Raw genomic sequence first — 21937 nt, forward strand, 5'->3', positions numbered from 1 at the left:
TCAGGGATTGTGATTCCACCTGACTTGTCCTTGTTGCCCAGGATTGCTTTTGCTATTCTGGGTCTCTTCTGGTTCCAGATGAATTTAAGGCATACTTTCTCAAGAGCCATGAGGTATGCTAATGGTAGTTGAATGGGAATTGCATTGAATCTGTACAGCAGTTTTGGGAGTATGGCCATTTTTACAATGTTGATTCTTCCTATCCATGAGCAAGGACTATTTTTCCATTTACTGAAATCTTCTTAGATCTCTTTTTTCAGAGTACTGCAGTTTTCATTGAAGAGACCTTTTACTTCTTTTGTTAGATGGATTCCTAAATATTTCAGTTTCTTGGATGTTATTGTGAAAGGTATGGTTTCCTTAATTTCTCTCTCAGTCTGTTTGTTGTTTGCCTATACACAATTTATTTTGGATCTTTTCTTTAATTTTTTTACACCTATTGAAGGAAGCATAAACAAATTTATGGTGGCGATAGTCTGTTTTTGACTTTGGCAAAGTTTTAGCTCCATCTTTTCACCAGCTTGACAGTATCAGCACTTAAATGACTAAAAATAATCCAGCACACAGAATGTTTAATGAAACATGGTTTTTTTTCATTAAACACAGCCTTCATACCTTTCCCCCAAAATTCTTATTTTTACATACTTAAATATTTAGTGGTCAAGTATTTCTCTCCCTGAAGAGAGCTACCTTGGAATCATTCGCTGTGTCATTTCAGCCTGTGAAAAGAAAGATCAGTAAGAGGAATGAAAGGGACTAAGGCCTTGGAAGGAAAATGTTTGAGTGCATAACTTTTCCCACCCTGACCTTCTAGTGTGCTCTGGCAACCAGCAGCCTCTACAGCCATCTCCTCTGTGGTCATAATCCTCCTTTCCTGCAGTGGAGATGGGAGCTGGACGCCTACACCATTCTGCCACTGGCCAGTCACTCATACTGACCAATAAGCAATGCTCAGCTGAACACTGTTCTATGCTAAACAAAGCACCGTGATGAGTGCCTGTTTTATATGAGAGTCACTTAGCTGCTTTGTACACTTTCTAAATTGACTTCCTTTAAATACTAAAGGTAGCTAGCTTCCAGAACAGATTCAGTTACTTCTGTACATGATCTTTCATTCTTACAGAATAGATCACTGTGACACAAGAGCTGCTTTGACCAAAATCACACAGCTATTCCCATCTAAAATCTGTCATCTTCCTGTCACCAAAAAAGTTATACAGTCAAGACTCTTAGGCTTAACTGAATAGGACCTGGAATAATTACACTACTTATCTTTCAGTTCCCCCCAGAACCACAGAAAATGGAATGGGCTATACATGAGAAACAGTGCACAGTGGCTGAGGGTGCAGCCTTCAGTCAGATCTGGCCCCACCATTCCTGTGGCTTCATTAAGACCCAATCCTACCTTATCAATGCTTGTTAGGATTCAGTGAAATGGAGATACAGATACTCGACAATGTCTTGCAAGACATGCTGAGAGACTGAGATGGGTTCTCCCAAAATTTGCCAGTGAAATTAGAGAATGTCTATTGAAAAACTGGGAATTTGTAATGAAGATTTATTTTCAAAGTGTTTATTGTTGACCTTCACTCATCCACCTGAAAATGGAAGAAGTATGCTTCCCCTCATCTTTGTTTGGTTAAGATATAATTCACATACTATGAAACTCATCCTTTTTCAAAATTTGTGGCTCTTAGTGTATTCAAAATTGTGCATTAGTCCTCATTACAAAATTCTAGAGCATTTTCACCATTATACAAAGATATTCTGTACCTACTAGGAATGACAGCCTGTTCTTAATTCTCAGCCTCTGGTGACCACTGTCTACTTTCTGCCTATGGATTTGCCTATTTTGCACATTTTATTTCAATGGAATCATACAGCATGGTGGCCTTTTGTGTCCTTCCTTTGCCCCTTTAATGTTTTCAAAGTGCATTCATCTTGTAGCATGCATTGGGACTTCGTTTCTTTTTGTGTCTGAATAATGACACTGTAGCGTCACAGTGTTTTTATTTACCTATTCAGTTGATAGGTTATTTGCATCATTTCTTCTTCTTGGCTATTACGAGTATTACAACTATGAACATTTGTGTACAAGTTTTTACGTGGACTTGAGTTTTCATTTCATTGGTTGTATCTTCTAAGCATCTATCTTATTCTTTTGGTTCTTATATTTATATCTTTGATCCATTTCTGTATGTGGTACATTTCAGGGGTCTGGTTTCATTCTTTTGTATGTGGATATCCAACTGCACAAACACCAGTTATTGAAAAGACTATTATTTCCTCATGAATGGTCTTGACACCCTTCTCAAAAACAACTGACCATAAACATAAGAGTTCATTTTTTAACTCAATTTTACATTGTTCTATGTGTCTATCTTATAAAAAATTGTTTTCTGATTTTCATTTTTGAATTATTCATTGTTAAGTGTCTAGAAATATAAGTGATTTTTTTGTACTGAGCTTATATATTATTGCTAATCTGAATTAATTTATTAAATCTATTTTTTTCATTCCTTAGTATTTTCTAATTACAAAGTCATGCATCTGTGAATAAAAATACTTTTGATTTCTTTTACAATCTGGATTATTTTTTATTTCATTTTCTTGCCTACACGTGCTGGCTAGCTACTCCAGTAGAGTATGGAACATAAGTGACAAGAGTGGACACCTTTTCCTTGTTCCTGATTTTAGGGGTAAAGGATTCAGTTTTTCACCATTAAGTATGATGTTTACTGTGGGTTTTTCCTAGATGCTTCAAGTTGAAACTCCCATATATTTCTAGTTTGTTAAGTGTTTTTATCAAACAGGATTTTGGATTTTGTCAAATGCTTCTTCTGTCACTTAGTTTTTGTCCTTTATTCTACTGATGTATTATATTATATTGATGGATTTTTTGGTATATTGAATCAACCTTGCATTCCTGGAATAATCCCACTTGTTTATGCTACAGAAACCATTTTCTATGCTGCTGGGTTTGGTTTGCTAGTATTTTGTTAGAATATTTGCATCTATATTCATAAAAATTATTGGTCTGTAAAAAAAAAACAAAAAAAAAGGTGCCTTATACATAGTATAAGATCCAATTTTATATGGTATTAAATTTATGAATGTATTATACGGCTATTCTAACACAAAGCAAGGCTATTTCTAATACTAAACTAAAATTCATTTTTGAAGTTTTTATCTTGACATTTGTCAGTGCAGATGTTTCAACCATGTATTTACTAAACCTGTAAATTCTGTCACTACCACAGAATTAAAAATTTACACATGGCCAGGGATATAGCCCAGTGGCACAACGCCTGCCTGGCAAGGGCAAGGTTCTGAGTTTGAGTCCTGGAACAAAAAAAAAGAAGAAAGAGAAAGCAAGAAAAGAAAGAAAGAAAAGAAAGAAAAAAGAAGGAAGGAAGGAAGGAAGGAAGGAAGGAAGGAAGGAAGGAAGGAAGGAAGGAAGGAAGGAAGGGAAGAAAGAAAGAAAAGAAAGAAAGAAAGAAAGAAAGAAAGAAAGAAAGAAAGAAAGAAAGAAAGAAACATATAAAGATTAAGATAAATCCATAATTGTGGGATTTTTCTTTTTTTAACCTCTGCTGCAATTTCAGGTAAATACTTCCTCCAACCTCAGTCAGCAACGACATACAGAGAACCATTGAAGAGCAAGACATTTTCAGATATAAGGCAATGGGAAAACAGCATTTGTTACAGAGTACGCTTCATCAACAGCTTTGATTATTAGACTAGCATGAAGCAAGCAGTATTTTGGCTACAGGCTTTCTAGTCAAATATTTATATAGATAAGTCATATGTAAGAAATAATATCTCTATGACATTAAATGCTTAGACTTTATAAGTATAAACATAAACATCAGCATACCGTTGTATAATTGAAGAAGAAAATTCAACCTAATCTTCTATTTATTGAAAGCTTGTATTACTGAAGGGAAATGAGGACCTGTTTAGACAGTATGCCTTAGCTAATCTTTCTAACGAAAAATTGTCTAGACCCTGCAGTAAACTTATAATCTAGTGAGTATAATATTTAGGACAATAAATGAATTTCATAAAGGATACTAGTCATAAAAAAGAAAGAGTATTATTTCTCTCTAAAATTGAGTAGTAAAAAGAATCTCATCAGCAGTTATCTAAGAAACTGACAGATAACAGTGACAAGAATTTCAATGTTTTTAGCATCTTCTAATTCATGAACATTCAATGTTACTTCATCTATATTAATCTGACATGTTTACCATATCAACAGGTATTACAACAGTGAGCACACCATGCACATTTTCAGAAGTGTATGCAAACTGCTCCAATCTGCTGAGCTACTTTCCCTTGCAATCTCCAAAACATTCAGAGCAGAGTTGTCCAGACAGGTTATCATAGTAGCAACACAAGTGGCAACAACTAGCCACTTAATATGAAATACCATTAATCTTAGTCCAAAGTAACTGATCCTCATGGCCCTTTTTCTCAGAACCTGCTTGTTCAGTAGTGTTAAACAACTATTCTTATGTTCTTGGAGGCTGGAGTGCTCTACATTACATAAAACTCAAAGGCTCTTTCCCACCACTCCATTAAGGACATTCATCAAGAATTTATTTCAAATTCCAACATGCTTCTTGACTACCATATTTTCATAAAATAATTTCTGTTTTCTACCCGGTATGTTTAAGGCAAAGTTGGAGCAACAGAACATCATTAGTAATTTTTATACCTTTCCTCAAACAGCAAGACAATACAAAATATGGGGACTAAAGCACAAGCTCTTAAAGCTTCCAGCAGGAAGCTTTTGAGGGGGTGGGGACTTTTTTATATATCCGTTTACACATGTAGCTAGTTATCAATAAAATAAACTTTAATATAACAAGATAATATGTTCAAAAGTAATGAACAGAAAATAAAATCTCAGATGTTTTTGAATTCCTATTAACCTATCATAAATTTGAAAGACCGGATTTGAATAAGTAACCTTATTAGTGAGTTTAACTCTACATTACAATGTAGAGATTAAAGAGCTAAAATTCTTAGAATGTACATACTGTTATTCATAGAAACCTTCAATATATATGTGTATATATCTCAGAGAAACAGTGATCAACTCATAAGCATCAGAAATAATTGCAAATATATGGTAATATTGTCTTTTCCTTAGAAACAAATTATGAAGGCATTAAAAACAATAACAACAGTTTAATCCAATTCTAAAGTGCCAGTCACATTTTCACACTTCAAATGACATGACAGCTAAATGTGAGGAGCAGTGATTCATTACTTGCTATTCCCTTGACATTATAAATTAAAGCAAAAGCAAAACACAGGGTGGTACAGGGAAAGGAGGGAGAGGGGAGATACTGAAACAGAGACAAACCAAAGCCTGACTACAAAGTAGCATTACCTTTGTTCTGGTGTAAAGCTCAGTCATAAAAAGAAATTTCAAAGATTTCCAAAGGCCATAATCAAAAATGTCTATTATTTCAAGTAGAAACAAGTCCCACGAGATGGTATTTCTGATACAGCTTAATTTACATCTTATACAAAATCCAACATCTGCTTTATGAGAATTTTAAAATAACTTCTGTCTTCCTCAATTTCTAGGTCATTTTGTTTAATATCATCTTTCTTCTCTGGCAGGCTTCATATCACATTGCAGTAGACAAAGAGTACAAAAATAATTCTTGGTCTTTTGCCATTTGCCTCTCATACAAATTTCCAAATATTTTGTTGTTTTAAAATAATTTATGGTATTCTAAAGTAAATTATTCACAATTCTACTTCAATCTCTAGCACTAACTATTGAAAATATCTAGAACAAGCTACAAAAATTCTTGGAGATTCAGTTTATTCAAAAAATGATAATGCTATTTTACAGAATCTCATATGACTTCTTACTATATAAATCTATGTTCCTCTGAAAACATAAAATATTGGCTTTATTCATGTTAAGGAATAACATTTTTGTTTACAGAATTTTGCAAAATATCAAATGAACTTCAAAAGCACTAAATCAACATCCAGTCTACGAATTTTTGAACTACAGCTATTTTTAGACTAGGATATATAAGCACCAAGACATTTGCGAATAGCTAGGCATGGTGGCACATGCCGATAATCCTAGCATTCTGAGAGGATGAGGCAGGAGGAATGCAAGTTTGAGCCCAGCCCGGCAACTTAGAGACTTACAAGACCCTGTTTCAAAGTAAAAACAGAGTTGGGAATACTGCTGAGGGCAAAAACCCTGGGTTCAACCCCCAGTTCCATTAAAAAAAGATATGAGACAAATATACCAATTGGTTCCTATAGTGAGAATATGAATGTAATTTGGTTTTATTAGGATAAATAATAAGCCAAAGAGGAAAAGAAAGGTAGAAATACAATCTTGAGATATTTAAGGTATTCAAAAAATTCTGAAAGAATAAAGATACTGGTGATGATATTGTAGGGACAAAAGATGTAGGATGCAACATTAATATTTTTTAAATGTGCCCTTAGAGTAGAAGTACTCTGATTCAGTCTCCACCTAAAAGACTATATTTAATAAGAAAAATGTATCTCAGTTTCCCTATTTCCATCTGTCAAACATATTAACATTCACATTGACTGCTTAAATATAACACGTCACTCACAAACATAATCATATACACTTCTTGTCATATTTGGTGAGTTATACACTTGCCTAGAGTCAGCTGTGTTTCTCCCTAGATGCGTTTATGTCAGTTGTACTTGTTAGTGTAACTATATAACTGACTTACACAAACCAAAAAGGACATAAGATTTTTTACCAGGGAAACTGAGCTGGATGGTTTGGAAAACAGTATCTTGTAAGAATGCTATTTAAACAATTTGTAACTCCAGGCAGGGAATTTATCCTCAAAGAAAATAAGTGTCCTGGTAAATAAACAGATACCTATGAGTTAGGTTCAAATAAAGCACATCAGGCATGTATCTATATCTTGTACATATACATAATGGTAGTGAATACAAAATTTAGGAGTACCATGAGAACAGCTTTTCTTGTATAGCCTTTGTCTCTTTACGTTGAAGCTCAAAATGAACATGAGGGGAGCAAAACTTCCCCAACTGCCCCACAGACCTGCAATGTGACACAGTTGGCCCAGATAACACTTGATACATACACTGTTTGATCATTCACAATAGCTGATTGATACAACAATACAATAGGAAAAAATAAGTATTAATAGCATGAAACTGCTCCTATATATCAGCACAGTAATTTTTCAAAAATGGAACAAAAAACTGACAAAAAGATTTTTCACCTCACTAATCACACAAATACAAAGTAAGAGAAAGTGCATTTGGTTTTAGTTTACCTGATTGACAAAAGTAAAAATTACAACATGAACTACATTGTAGGCATCAAAAAGCATGTTTAGAGGGAGAGTAAATTGGTATTGTGTGTTTTGGAGATAATCTGGTAGTAGGTATTAAAATCTGTCAAGTGCATTGGACCAGAGAATCTCTTTTTTAGGTAACAATATAATTTGCAGAAATACTGGAACATAGACACAAAGATATTTTTAAAAGAATGTTCATAGTCATACAGTTTGTAACAGTGAAAAGGTACAAAACATAAATTGTCTCCTGACAGAGTTTAAAGAATTATTTATAAATTTTTTTGTGGTACTGAGAAACCATGAGATAGATCTACCTGTACTGGCATATGGACACAGTAATTCTAGACATTATTAATAGAAAAATAATATAGAACAATATATAATATGTGATCCCATTTTAAAAATATATAAACAGAGGTAAACAGAAATGTATAGGAAAATATGTATGCAAACTTGGAAGGATATATGCAAACTCTTAAGATGGTTTGAACTGAAAGGAGAAGTAGATAGTAGATAAAAGGGTGAGAACTTTCAATTTTGACTCTAAGTTCTTTTAAAAGAACTTAGCAATATATTATTTATGCAATTAATGAAATTGTTTTTGTCTTTTTTTTTTTGAGACAGGAGGGTGTCACCTTGCAGTTCAGGCTGGCCTTGCACTCACTTTGTAGCCAGGCTGGCAACTGATAAATTTCTTAAAAAGAAAAATATGAGACTTGCCTCCACTAGTCTTTTGGTCTCACAGATTGATTAATGACAAATTTTTGATTAGAAAAATCTCTATTTTATCAATTTATCCTCTACATAAGTAACATTCAAGAGTCCTACCTTTCACAGATGATTTGCCATTAAAACAGCAGAAATAAATCAAGGCTATATACACCATATATATATATATATATGTGTGTGTGTGTGTGTGTGTATGTATGTATGTATATATATATACATACATACATACACACACACACACACATACACACACACACAGGGTAAAGAAAGTTTATGAATATGTAGGCAGTCAGGAATTAATAAACGTAGGTCATCTGATAATAAGACCTTTCTCTTGCATTCTTGTTAGTACTATTCTATTTCTGCTTTTCCAGAGCAATAAAAAATCAACACTATTTTATTATGCCTATATTCCTTTAAGAAAGTAAAAATTCCACCAGTCACACTTTTACTCACAGATCTTCCTAATCACTACAATATAATAAAACTACAAGATGACAAATAAATGCAGAAGAAACAAGCAATAAATTCAGCATAGCGAAAAAACTTAAAAAGGTCACAAAATTCTTAGGACTCCAATGATTTCACAAAATAACCTCTATAATAAATCTGCCTACAAGTTTCCTATCAGTAGAAATTGGTGGATGGTTTCAAATGGGAAGGGGAGGAGTCTCATCTCTCATAAGTATCTCTGAAAATGCCTTAAAGTGATAACCTGCAAGAAAGTTCCACAATATAAAATCCAAAATTCAACAAGTATTTTTCGACCTTTGAAGCAGAAACATGTTTTGACAGCATCATGCTTTCAATATTAGAGCTCGAGGCTTCTGTGATACGTTACAAGGTAATCAGCTCTGATAAGCTCGATCATCTGATTAGTCAATACCATTCTTTTCCTGACATTCTTTTCCTGGTGTCTAAAGAGCTCAAACCCATTAAGAACTGCACACTGCAGTTCAGTGATCAAATCACTTCAGGAAGCGCCATGGCAGTTAAGACACAGGAGTCCTAAGCTGTCACAAGACATGAGAAACCAAAACTATATTCTCGTCCTACTTTCATTGTGCATTTTAGGATGACAGCAACATGACAGACAACCAGCATTCAGTCGCCATGAAGACCTGACCAGTACAAAAAGGCTTTGTAATGGACAGTGGAATATAAAAAAGCAAAGAAACCCATCTTTTTTCTTTCTCTGGGGAAGATTCGGCACAGGGGTGACTGAAAATTTAGTATTTAACTTCTACTCAAACTAAACTGGATTGTATTACCAATAAGAAACCTCCTAGGTTGATTCCTGAAATCCATTCTCATGTTTACATCTGTAGCTGGTAATCTGTGACTTTTCATTTTGATCAAGAATACACTAGATTTTTATTTGAGAATACACTCACACATTTACTGAAATAGAAATTACATATCGGGGGCTGGGGATTTAGCTCAGCGGCACTGTGCCTGCCTGGCAAGCATGAGGTCGTGAGTTCAAGTTCCAGTACCTGAACAACAACAACAAAAAAGAAATTACATATGGCTCATGATTTAAAGTGCACCAGTCAATAGTTTTTAGTATATTCACAGACGTATGAATACAACTGGTGAATACAATCATCCCAGTTACCTTTAAAACAATTTTATCACCCCTAAACAACCCACATACCCAGTGATAGGCATTCCTTATTCCTCCAATGACCCCAGCCCTAGGTAACCACCCTAGGTGTGTGTATATAGAGAGAGCTTGCCTATTTGGAACATGAAATATAGTTAGGATCATGTAATATGTAATCTTTATGATTAGATTCAAATAATAAAATGATACACTTATTAATACCAGTACCAGTAAATACTCAGGAGTAATGCAGTAGACATTTAATACAAGAACACTATGAAGTAAGCCAGGCATGGTGATACAAGCCTGTAATCCCAGCACTTGAGAGGCTGAGGCAGGAGGATCGCTGAGAGCTCAAGGTCAAGCTGGTCTACATAATGAGTTCAAGGCCAGCCTGAGTTGCATAGCAAAACCTTGTCTTTCAAAAAAAAAAGAAAAGAAAAGAAAGAAAAAACTATGAAGTAAGTACTACTATTATCCTCATTAAGATAAGAAACCGGAGGCCCAGGGAAACTTAATTTACCCAAATTCACAAAACACACAGCTGAACTCCAGATCTTACACTCTTAACCCACTCTGCTATAATTCCTTTGACTACCTCTGAGAAAAACGAAAGCAGCAGAAAACCAGAAACAAGATCAGGCTTAAAAAAGCCTTAGTGGATCAGAGCATTCCTTCAGGAATGGTAAAGCAGGCAGTTAAAGTTCATGGCTACAAGTCTGAGCATTTGTATCAGCAAAATCTAGCCAAGAACTTTCCATGATCAGTAATGGTGTTCCTTAAACAGGAAGCAGACATCTTAGCACACAAGGAAATTCTAGAATTTCAAAAACTATGGTATTTTGATATGGTATATTTAATCACAGTCACAGTATTAAGAGTTATCAAGAGTATCTCAGTGAACTACTGAAGAGTGGTATGGAAATCCACTGCTATGACTTACTTGGAAATGAAAGCCATATATTGTTGACATGGTCTGATCCCGTCTGTGACACGGAGGAGAAATGATATAAGCGCTTATGTGGAAGAAGAGACAAAAGAAGTGAAGGGAGAAGGGCAGGGAGAAGCAAGGAAAGGAGGGGAAAAGGAAGAGGGAGACAGACAAGAGAGAGCCTAACAGGCAACCTGTAAGGACGTATTCTTACAATGAACAAGAGATTTTTTATTAAAAAAATCACTTTACTGCATTTTAAATCCATGTGTCCTCTAAAACAGCTCTACCAAACTATGGGTTAGTTAGTTAGTGAGTTAGTTAGTTATTGTCTTTTTGAGACAGGGTCTCTCCATGCAGTTCAGGCCGCCCTTGAGCTCACTTTGCAGCCGAGGCTGGTCTCGAACTCACAACGACCCTCCTGCCTCAGCCTCCCGAGTCCTGGAATTACAGGTATGCACCACCATGCCCAAGTTTAAGGCTAATTTATTGATTCACAGGGTATCATGCCTTTTCATAGGGTAAGTTCAATCATTTGCAATGAGTTTTTTTATGTTCACCATCAATTTCTAAACTTAAAATCTCTCTAGGCATCCTAGTACATCATTTGATAATTCAAGTAAGCAAAGCCAACAGGTGATACTTAGAAACACCTGCAACTGTGTCATCTTCTCTTCATATTCAGCTTCCAACTTCAAGCACCATAATTTGCAAATTATACTCCAAATAATTTTAATTTCATATTTGAAAAAATAGATTTTTATGTCTCAAGTATAAAGGAGATGGAGTAAGTTGTAATTATTATGGCAGTGCACAGGTATATAAGTATGTATACTTGGAATCCAAATCTTTGGCTAATTAAATGAATCCTCTAATAATATTTATTCCAACTAGAATTTGGATTAAGTAAATATTAAATTTAATTCAAAGAAGTTTATAATTTGACTTCATTTTAAAAGATCGCCATTAAACGCCTTCCTTTAAAACAAAAGGAGCTCACATGGAGAAGGTAAGTAGCCTCCACCTGGGATAACAAGCAGGTGGCGAGGTTAATTTTTGCAGTAGACACCTGGAACACTAATGTATCTCATTATAAAGTTGAAAGTCCTTCCAGCTTTATAATTTAACAAGCAGATGATAACTAGCAAATTCTAGAAAAGTAGCATCTTATAACTACACTGCAGACTACACAGTAAATACAAAGGGCTATTCCAGCCAAACAGCAAAGGCCTCCTCTTACTCTACTGGCTCAAGCAACTATTTCATCTCACCACTCTCTTGCCTCTGCTGTTATCCCTACAGACAGGAAAGATGGGCAAAGGGATGGCAGTTTTTTAACTAGGAAAAAGCGATGAAAAAATGCTTACACATAATTTTTAGAGTCATCTGTGGCTTTCTTTAGTTGCGTTAAGATATAGTATGATGTAATATAGTACCTAGAGAGATGTGGACCATAGAGGGTGAATGATATTGTTTGACTGAATTCCTTACCCATCTTAATTTTTCCAGATTTTTAAATCCAGTTTTCAATGGGTAAACTACCACCTAGTTGACAGTAAAGTCCAGCAATAGAAAGCCGAACTCCTACTGCTGTGCATGGTAAGGACCTATTGGTCCTCAACATTTCCCTTTGGCCTGCTGTCCTCCCACCCCTCCAGTCCCACCGTGCCCACACACCACACCTCCTTCTCCAGTTCTGCTTTACTTGTGCTGCCCTAATAGGTTTCTAGTCAGAATGGTCTCGGAACAAGGAAGAGATGAGAAAGAAAGAAAACAAGCACACAAACAGAACACACAAACAGAAACCCCAGAAGCATGAAAAGGAAAGCCCCACTTTAAAATGTTTTAAACCCTGGGCTCGCCAGTTTGCAGGATTTGCCTGTTTTGTTTTGTGAACCCCAAGAATTGCAGTTCTGCTCCTCTATCCCTCACCTTCCATTCTCTATGATTTGTCCTCTTCCTCTACACGTTGGTCTCTGTAAAATAGCTCAGTACAGGGTAATTCCCTAAGCACATGCCTAAACCCTAGCACATGGAACATGAACCAATGTATTTTTCTCAAAGAATATTATCATAAAAAAATGTTTCCATAGTGCCACCAGCACCATACTCCAACTACATTGTATAGATACACTGAGAGGTTAAGTAACTGTTAAAGACAGGCTTAGGAACATGAATACTATTTTAAAAAATACATTTTTCTTGAGGGATTATTTGTTCTAAGTTCTCATAGCCACAGGGATCATTTTATAGTGAAAAAATTTTAAGATCAAAGAGGCTTTTAAATTAGTGAAAATAATAAACAAAATATTGATGTTCAGAAAACCACACAAAAAACGACATTGTTCGTCATGAAAACAATGCAGCAGCAAGTTTGTGCAAAGCACCTGATCACTCTTGACAGGACTGTGTACAATTAAGTCCTGCATTAGGCAGTTACATTTTGAATTCATACTACTCATTCACACAGTATTTGTCTTTGTCTCCTACTGAAAACAGTGAAAAATTTACATTCATTATAAAATGTTTCAGTAATCTTTTTTATCTGGGTACAATTATCTCAAAACCTGATGTGCCAAAAATGAAAACAGAGTTGCCACACATTTATTATCCTTACATGTAGAATACACTTACCATCTAAGCACACTAATTTTCTCCAACAAAGCAGTCATGTAACTTAGTAACAAATCTTGAAAACGCAGAGGAATGAAAACATTTATGAACTTAGGATTCCTCTTTTCCACTTGTGTTGAGGAAAGTAACAGTTCTAAGGATCTCTGTGTTTTCACAGTACAAATTTTGTAGTTCTTGTAAAACTTGTAAGTTTGGTGCAATAAAAACTGCATCGTTTCACCTGCTTATAACTTCTGAGAAAAACTAATTTCACAGGCCCATTTTTACTTTTGTAAGAAGTTAATTATCAGATAAGAATGGCAATGTACTTAGAAAATCAAATGCACAGATTTTCTATTTCCTCCCTCTTCTGTCCATCACGGCTCTTTCCCTTCAACCATGGTCCTCAGGTCTCTGGAGTTTTCCATTTCTCTCTAATGATTTACACCAAGATCTCTCCCAGACAAGTCCAACAATCTAGCCACTTATTTTGACATTTTGGAATGCATTTTAGATCTGTTCTTTTTTCCATTCTCCAACTTGTCAATCTCTCCTGCCTGTGCAACATTTTTTTTCTTTGAGACAGGTTCTCACTATATAGTTCAGGCTGCCCCTGAACTCACTATGTAGCCCAGGGTAGCCTCAAACTTGAGGCAATCCTCCTGCCTCAGTCTCCTGAGTGCTGGGATCATAGGTGTGCACCACCATGCCCAGCTACCATTTTTTTTTGGAATCTGCTCTAACCTCCCCATAGCCTAGTCTTTACTGTCCAAGAAGGGGGAGGGGACAGAGGAGGAGGAGGGAAGAGTGGACACAGAGAAAGAACAAAAAAGATCCCACCCTCAGTCTTCTAACAATTTGTGCCATCATTCTCTTGTAAGCTCCAGCAGTATACTAAACTCACTCTCCTTATTCACTTCACATTTATCTTTTAATTCACTACCCCAATCCAACTACACAAATTTCTCTAGCAGGCTAACACTGACCTTTAGGTTGCTAAAGCAAATCTACAGTTTTTAGTCTTACTTTACTAGACATATAACAGCACTAACACTAACAGATAATCCTTCACTCTTGAAATATTCTATTTTAATTAACTACTCCTAGCATAATAATAACAACCAGTACTCTTAACTCTGACTTTGCTAGGGTCTCAATCACTACATATGCTCAATCACTGCATATGCTGCATGTTCAACTGTATTAACTCTGTTTTTTTCACAGTGCTGGCTATTGGTTAGTACCCAATATTCAGTATCTGAGTCAAAGCAGCTTTGTAAATAAATTAGAATGGAAAATATTTAAACATATCATGAGCAGTAAGACTATTATTCTTAGAAATATACATTCACACAATATATATCTTTGGATTATGTCTGAAAACATTATAAAGAAACCAAAGAAATGGTTTCTTATTTAATTCGCATGGTGCTACCTATGAAATTCATATATTAATTAACACATTTAACTCCCTTCCCATCACCTGAGCTTCAAGGAAGCACTCTCCAATTTATACCTGAACTTATTATTTCTTATTCTCCATATTCTTACTACAGAATACTACCTACCCGCATGGTTTAAACATTTTTCATGCACTGATAGTTCCTAAGATTTATTTCCTAAGCTCCAGATTTATTTCCTGAGCTCCAAAATACCCATTGATTGATAGCCATATTTCTCTATTTGAATGCCCTGAAAGCTTGTCCACCTCACTATGCAAATGTACTCAATTTCTACACATTTTTCTCTCTTTCTTTATTGCTCACCTGCTAACAGTTTTCCCTCTGCATTCATGTAGAGATCTCCATATCTTAGATAAATCCGCATTATCACCAACATAATTTTCAGTCAGGTTACTATGGTTTGGATGTGATCTGTCCCCCAGGGGTTCATATGTTAGAAGCTTGTTCCCAGTGTATCCAGATGAAACACAGTAGAATCTAAATGTAATTTTTATGAGATCCTGGTAGTATTCATGAGAAAGTTATTATAGAAGAGCAAGATTATTATTGCTTCTTGGCCTTTAGGCTAGGAAAATACGTAGAAGGACAAGACGGGCCCCCTCTTGCTCTGTAGCTTCCTGTTTGGCCTGTTTGGCCACGTGATCGCTCCAGTTGCTTATGGCCCCACATGATACCAGTTGCTAAGTGGTGATCTAGCCAAAAGGGGCCTTAACAGCAGCCAAATTGATGGGACTGCTCAATCTTGGACTTTCAGACTCCAAAACTGTGTGCTAAATAAGTCTTTTTTGTGTAGAAATTACCCAGCTTCATGTATTTTGTCATTGTTGGTGAAAACTGACTGATTAATACACAAGCTCTCACTCTTTCTCTCCTGGGTAGTAGCAACATGACTGTCCCATTACGTGACACATGCCTGCTTCATCCTCTCACTAAAATCTAATTCTTTAGAGAGGACTTTCTAAACCAGAGATAAAACTTTTAACCTCCAAATGTCACGTATACTCAAGGTATTTTAGAGAGAGATTTGGTATATTTTTAAGCAATACTTTAAAAAATAAAACCAAATTAATATTTAAATGACATTCACATAAATTTAGTACATAGGTGAAAGGTCAAGATAAAAAAATTCTTTACTTGTTATTATTTCAAACATACTAAGGTAAGCTTAGGAAAGACACTCAACAATCACAAATGTCTTTCATTCAACAATAAGCAATATAACAATCATTGTTGAATTCTTACCATCTTGTTTAGTGAAGCTCTGTATCATTTCTAATTTTTCATTACTTTTTATTCTCTTTAATTGTTTGATCAGTCTTGCACTCTTACATCTGGTAATCTGAGCAACTTTGTTGAAGATAACAATATGTAACATAACAACCACTGTTATTCCTATCATCTTGCTTTGAAATCCTGTATTAATTTTACTGTTTTTGCGTTTTTGTCTTTCTTTTTGTCTTTGTTGTTTGATGACATGGTGTCAGGGCAGCAGGTCTAAAAAGTAGAACAAAGCTAGAGCTCTCTTTACACACGTTAACTTTCCCTACCCAAACTTCTGAAGTATCCAAAAAATTCCATTTGAATGATTTTGTTTTGTTTTTGTGTTGTATGGCTTGATAATCAGTCAACATGTATGAGATAATATATGTGAACAAACTATATAAAACTATTAAGAGCTATGCAAAAGTAAAACATTTCATTACACATTTTGTTAAACATAGTTTTCAATATCAAAAATGTTGTGTTGCTGTTTAAATAATCTCACACTATAACCATCACAGCCAGTAACTCTTAGAAAATACTTATGGAACTTCTTCCTCAAGTTCATTAAAGCAAAACAAGAAGGGGGCTGGGGATTTAGCTCAGCGGCACAGCACCTGCCTGGCAAGCACGAGGTCATGAGTTCGATTCCTGGTACCAGAAAAAAAAAAAAAAAAAAGAAAACAAACAAAAAAAAATTTGGTATATTTTCTTTCTATAAAATAGGGTCTTATTTCCCTTTTCACCATTTACAGGTTAGAAGAACACAAGTCGACTCATTTGAAGATACTGTTTTTCACTTAGCCTCTTGCCAAAAGAGACCAACATAAAAGAAGCTCTGAGCACATTTGGTATTTATCAAATTTTATGCAATTAAGTTTAAAATAATTAACAAAATGAATAAATATGTCCATAAATATGTGTATCTATATGTCTCATAAAATTTAATTTCAAAAATAAAAATATTCTAATGCAATGGACTTTTACCAAATTCTATGTACAACATTGCTTGCTTATTCTAAATATAAACTAGGGCTCAGAAAAACATAGCATTGTTCTGTTTGGTTGTAGTACTTCATAATAGTTTTATTTTACCATTCACCAAATCTCTTTTGAGACCTCTGCTTCTTATTCAAACTAACTTCTGCCAAGAACACTAAGAATTTGGTGATAGTGGTTTTTGTGTGTGTGTGAGAAAAACAACCCCTTTTCCTCAGAAAATTGAAAGTGTTTATCTTGGCACTTAAACCTTGTATTGAGCCTTCTGGAAAGTATTTTAAACTGTTGTTTTGAGCCCAGACTTTGTGACTGAAACAGGAAAAGCTTCCACAGCTCTGTACTGAAACACATATTTATGGCTGATTTTCTTTCTAAATCAAAAATACTAGGTTGATGGCAGCAGTTTTCAAAATATAACCTCCTAGAACCATTCTAGAAATTGGGCACTTATTAGTGTATTCAATGCAAAATTTGTTTATAAACCTCAAAAACTTCTTATGACTAAGAAATGCTAAACCTTAAGCATATATTTATTGTTTTTAAGTGACACATCAGGAAGGATTATTTCGTATAGTTACCTGTTCTGTCAGAAATTTTCAAAGAAAATTTACCTGTTATACCTTCCTCTTATGCATGTCAACAAACATGTGCTTCCAATTTTGTAACTTTTATGATTGTATTTCTCCCAATGGGAAGGTTACACCTTCAGCATAAACAGTACATAAAAATAAGCCGTGTGAACTTTTTGCAATACTGTCCTAATGATATGTATGAATATAAAGTTTTTGGATGAAATGATGAAATGAAACCTACTCCTAAAGTATTAAAAATAGAAAAGAATTTAGTGCGTGGTATAAAGTATTACTCCTAAAAATGCACTAAATATCTGTTTTTAATACTAAAGTATTAAAAATAGTTTTTTTAGGAGTAAATAAACTATTCACTCCTAAAGTATTAAAAATAGAAAAGATATTTAGTGCATGGTATACTAGTTGGGTGCACAGCATACCACTAGAGTGTGCATGAAGATATAGTAAAAATAACATATCATAAAATTTGGGGCCGGGGCTGGGAATCAGTAGGAGAGTAGTTGCTTTGCTTCCGTTCATGAGGCCCTAGAGTTGATCCTGAGAAATCCAAGAAAAAAATTCACAAAGACTACTAGGCAGCTCCAATAATGTTTTAGTCACTAATGACTAACATAAAATTTGTACAGCCTACTACCAATGCTTGATAGATCAAGTTCTATCTACCTTAAATCCTTATATATTTTTCCATAACTTCCTAGCAGTCTCTTTACAAGAATAACAGCTTTTCAGCACTTTGTATTTGAATATAACATTTTTTTAAAAAGTCAAAATAATTTTAAATCATATTGTGCTTTATCAAATATTTACTAGGATATTCAGGTTTGGAAGCAGTGGTTTTAAACTATAGCTATGATTAAACTGTCTTATTTTCAAAAAACCATAAATCTACTTTATTAAAAATCCATAATTACATTTACAAATTAGGTATAAAGTTTAAAAATCTGACCATTTTTGATGTGACTGATTCTGCCTAGATCCAGAAAAATCAAGAAATACTTTTTTCAATGAGGGTAATACAAGGATATAAATGAGAATTAATTGATAGCACCATGCACCAAAAATGAAAATTATGGAGTGGGAGACTCTTCCTGATCAAAAATCATACTCCCGTACTGCTATGATTATACAAAGATGACATACATAGTCTTATTGGCATTCAAATCATGAGACAGCCGAACACTCTTCCTAGGTTCCTCAGAAAGGAATCACATCAAGGAAAGGTACAACTCTGACATTACAGATAAACTTAACATTTGCAAAGTATGACTGCTACACCAGGTCAACATCACAGAAGGCTGAGATAGAACCCTACGGGCATTATTTTCTTATTTAAATTTAAAATGCTGATTATTTCATAAGCAAAGAATAAGTAGAAGTAAGTACATAAAAAACCAAAAAAACTCATTTAGTAGGATTTAAGTACTATTAATTGACTATTAATAAGGAGAACATGAGGAAGAAAAGTAAACCCTCCCTCCATCTCTATCTTTCCCCTATTCACAAAGGAGTAGAGATTCTTTAACCACTGTTGGGGGAAGTGAAAAGAAAAACATGCCACTTGTGGAGCACAATTATTTGGGGAATACTTTAGTTTCATGGTTGAAAACAAATCACAAAAGATCCATTTTGGGTATTAAAATAAGTAAGGGTAGCAAAACATACCTGAAAAAGAACATATACATAGCCGCTGTGATGCAGAACAAAAGGACCTGTAACAAGGAGAAAATGCATTACTTGCAAAAGAAAATGACATCACTCATTGTGTGACTTACACAGAAGCAAAATATCCTTATTAAACCTTGTGCTGGAAATAATAAGAGGACATTTAAAACCAGTCATATATGTATAATATTTTCACTTTTCAAATAAACTATATAATGCTATAATAAACTATAATAATTATATGGAAAGAACTGTATGTATAATTGTCTTTCAGTATCTATGAAGAATTGGTTTCAAGGACAACACATCCTAACCCACAGACACTCAATCCCATGGATGCTCAAGTCCCTTATACAAAATGGTATTGCACATAACCAAACGCATCCTCCTGCATACTTCAAATCATCTCTACACTACCTACACTACCTAATACAATGTAAATACCACGTAAACAGTTGTTACACTGTGTTATTTAGGGAATAATAAGAAAAAAGTCTATACAGGTTCTATACAGTGCCATTTTTCTTCTGAGTATTTTCCATCAATAGTATGTTGAGTCCATGAATATGGAACCCATATATGTATGTGTATATAACATATACACACATTATGTAGATTGAATGGAACGGTAAAACGGTTCAAAAATGGCAACAGGTGAGTTTTCAGCTTGTCTATCAGAATACCCAAAAAGACAAGCAACTTCACATCAAGGACTACTTGTCTTATACATTTAAATCAGTGGATTAATCTGAAAATCTATTAATCATCATATCAAGACAAGCAAGATTTGTAACTTGTAAAATACAGTTTAATTGACAGCCAATTATAATTAATAAGAAAAGGTCATCCTGTAAACATAGTAATACTTTCTGGAATATAGACCAGCTATTTTAAAATCCACTAAAAGCAGGCACAAGAACACACACTCGGTCTGAATTCTTCTTAAGAAGGTTCACTCAAAAATATAATAAACATATTAGGATGGTACATGGAAGGAATCCAGAACAAGAGACGTACAAAGGCTTAGTTATGCCATTGTGTTTTTACATACTAAAAGGAAGTTGTCAAATGAATTCTTATATTCACAGGTATAAACTAAGCAGGAAGATTATCAATGGCTTCACAGCTCAGACAAGTAAGAATTAAACTTTCAGCTACAAAAGACTAACCACGGGGCTGGGGATTTAGCTCAGCGGCAAAGCGCCTGCCTGGCAAGCGCAAGGTCGTGAGTTCGGTTCCTGGTACCGGAGAAAAACAAAAAAAAAAACAAAAAACAACAACCAAAAAAAAGACTAACCACAAGAAAAACGAAAACAGCAAAAAACAGTATTTTGCTATTTCCAACACAAATCGAGTCAACTTGAGGAAAGTATAAGTTTAGCTATTACAAATTAATCTTGAGAAGTAAGCAATCTTAGCCTAAGTACTATAAATATAGCCTGAATAGCTTAGAAACATATACATGCACCAGCCCTCCAAAAATGGTATCAGTTACTACTAAACAAACATGTTTATGTAACAATAATTTTTACAATGTATGTAAGTTCTTTCCCTTATCACCAAACACACTCTTTTCCCTTCCTTCTCCCCACCCTTCCTCTACCTCTCCTTTCTACTGCCTTTAAAAATACCACATTTATAATGCATAAAGTTTTATTAAATTGTTAGAAATATAAAGTACATGAAATAATTTTAAATTATGAATTAATTAAAAATTAAAGCCCCAATAAGTTTGTTTACTAGTTAGACTTTGCTGACCAAAACCCAGTTATGAAACTATTTCTCCATCATTCTATCCCCTTTGGGTTATGTCAGCCTTCCCAGATTTCCAATGCTTCATGTTTCCCTTGCAGTAGTCAATGCCCCCTGGAATTTTCCACAAGTGCCACAGAATTCTTTCCCACCTTCTCTATCTTCTTTAAAAAAATGCACAAAGTCTCTTTTCCTCAAATCATTGCTATGCTTTATCCTGATACATTAAACCTGTTTGCACTTCTATGAAACTGATGATAATCTTTATAAATAATACATGTGAAACAGGGAATAAAGCAATGTTTAATAATTGAAATTTAGGTGTAAGATGGAACTAGGCTTGAATCCTTGTTGGGTATGTCTTTGGATGCTTCTTATGATATCACAAAGGTTTAGATCCTTTATCTACAAGCTGAGAATAATTCCTTGCTTTGAACTAATGAGAAGAATCAATGAAATAATGCTTACAAAAGGGCTAGAAATTGTTTTTATTTTGTTACTAACAGGAGCAAACTAGTGATAAAACCCAGTCCAGAGATATAGTCTGGAAGGAAATTAATTTTAAACAGGTGCATTTCTTTAAAGTTCTCAAATCTTCAACAACTGAAACCTGATTTTTTAGAAAGCAGAGAATCAAGATGTGAAAATCTGTACAGAGTAATAAATCTAAGAGATCAGTTCACTCCACAAATAGTTATTGAATACCTACTAGGTGTCAGGTACTCAGGAGAACTTACAACAGTACACAGTATGAACAAATTCTCTACCCTCATAAGATGTATCTTCTAGTCACATGAAATAGGTAACAAAGTAAATTAGTATGTCAGGTAGTGGTATGTGATTTGGTAGTGGATAAGGAAGGATAAAAAAGAGAAATGCAGAAGAGTGGAAACGTTTATAAAGAGTAGTCACAGAAGCAGATTTGTTGGTAGGGACAATAAAATGAGTAATAAGCCAGGGAATCAAATCAATAG

At 34.5% G+C, this 21937-nt stretch overlaps 1 protein-coding gene across 1 annotated transcript in view; it reads right to left on the reverse strand.

The window, feature by feature from the left end:
- Positions 1-21937, reverse strand: part of Tmem135 (transmembrane protein 135) — a 206311-nt gene that overhangs the window by 47451 nt on the left and 136923 nt on the right. Inside the window, exon 6 of the mRNA XM_005379732.2 lies at positions 19212-19258. Within this exon, the coding sequence (XP_005379789.1) occupies positions 19212-19258 (47 nt within the window). The remainder of the gene's footprint in view (positions 1-19211; positions 19259-21937) is intronic.

This window comes from Chinchilla lanigera, unplaced genomic scaffold (assembly GCF_000276665.1).
Source record: "Chinchilla lanigera isolate Chin_1 unplaced genomic scaffold, ChiLan1.0 scaffold00013, whole genome shotgun sequence".
NCBI classification, from domain to species: Eukaryota; Metazoa; Chordata; class Mammalia; order Rodentia; family Chinchillidae; genus Chinchilla; species Chinchilla lanigera.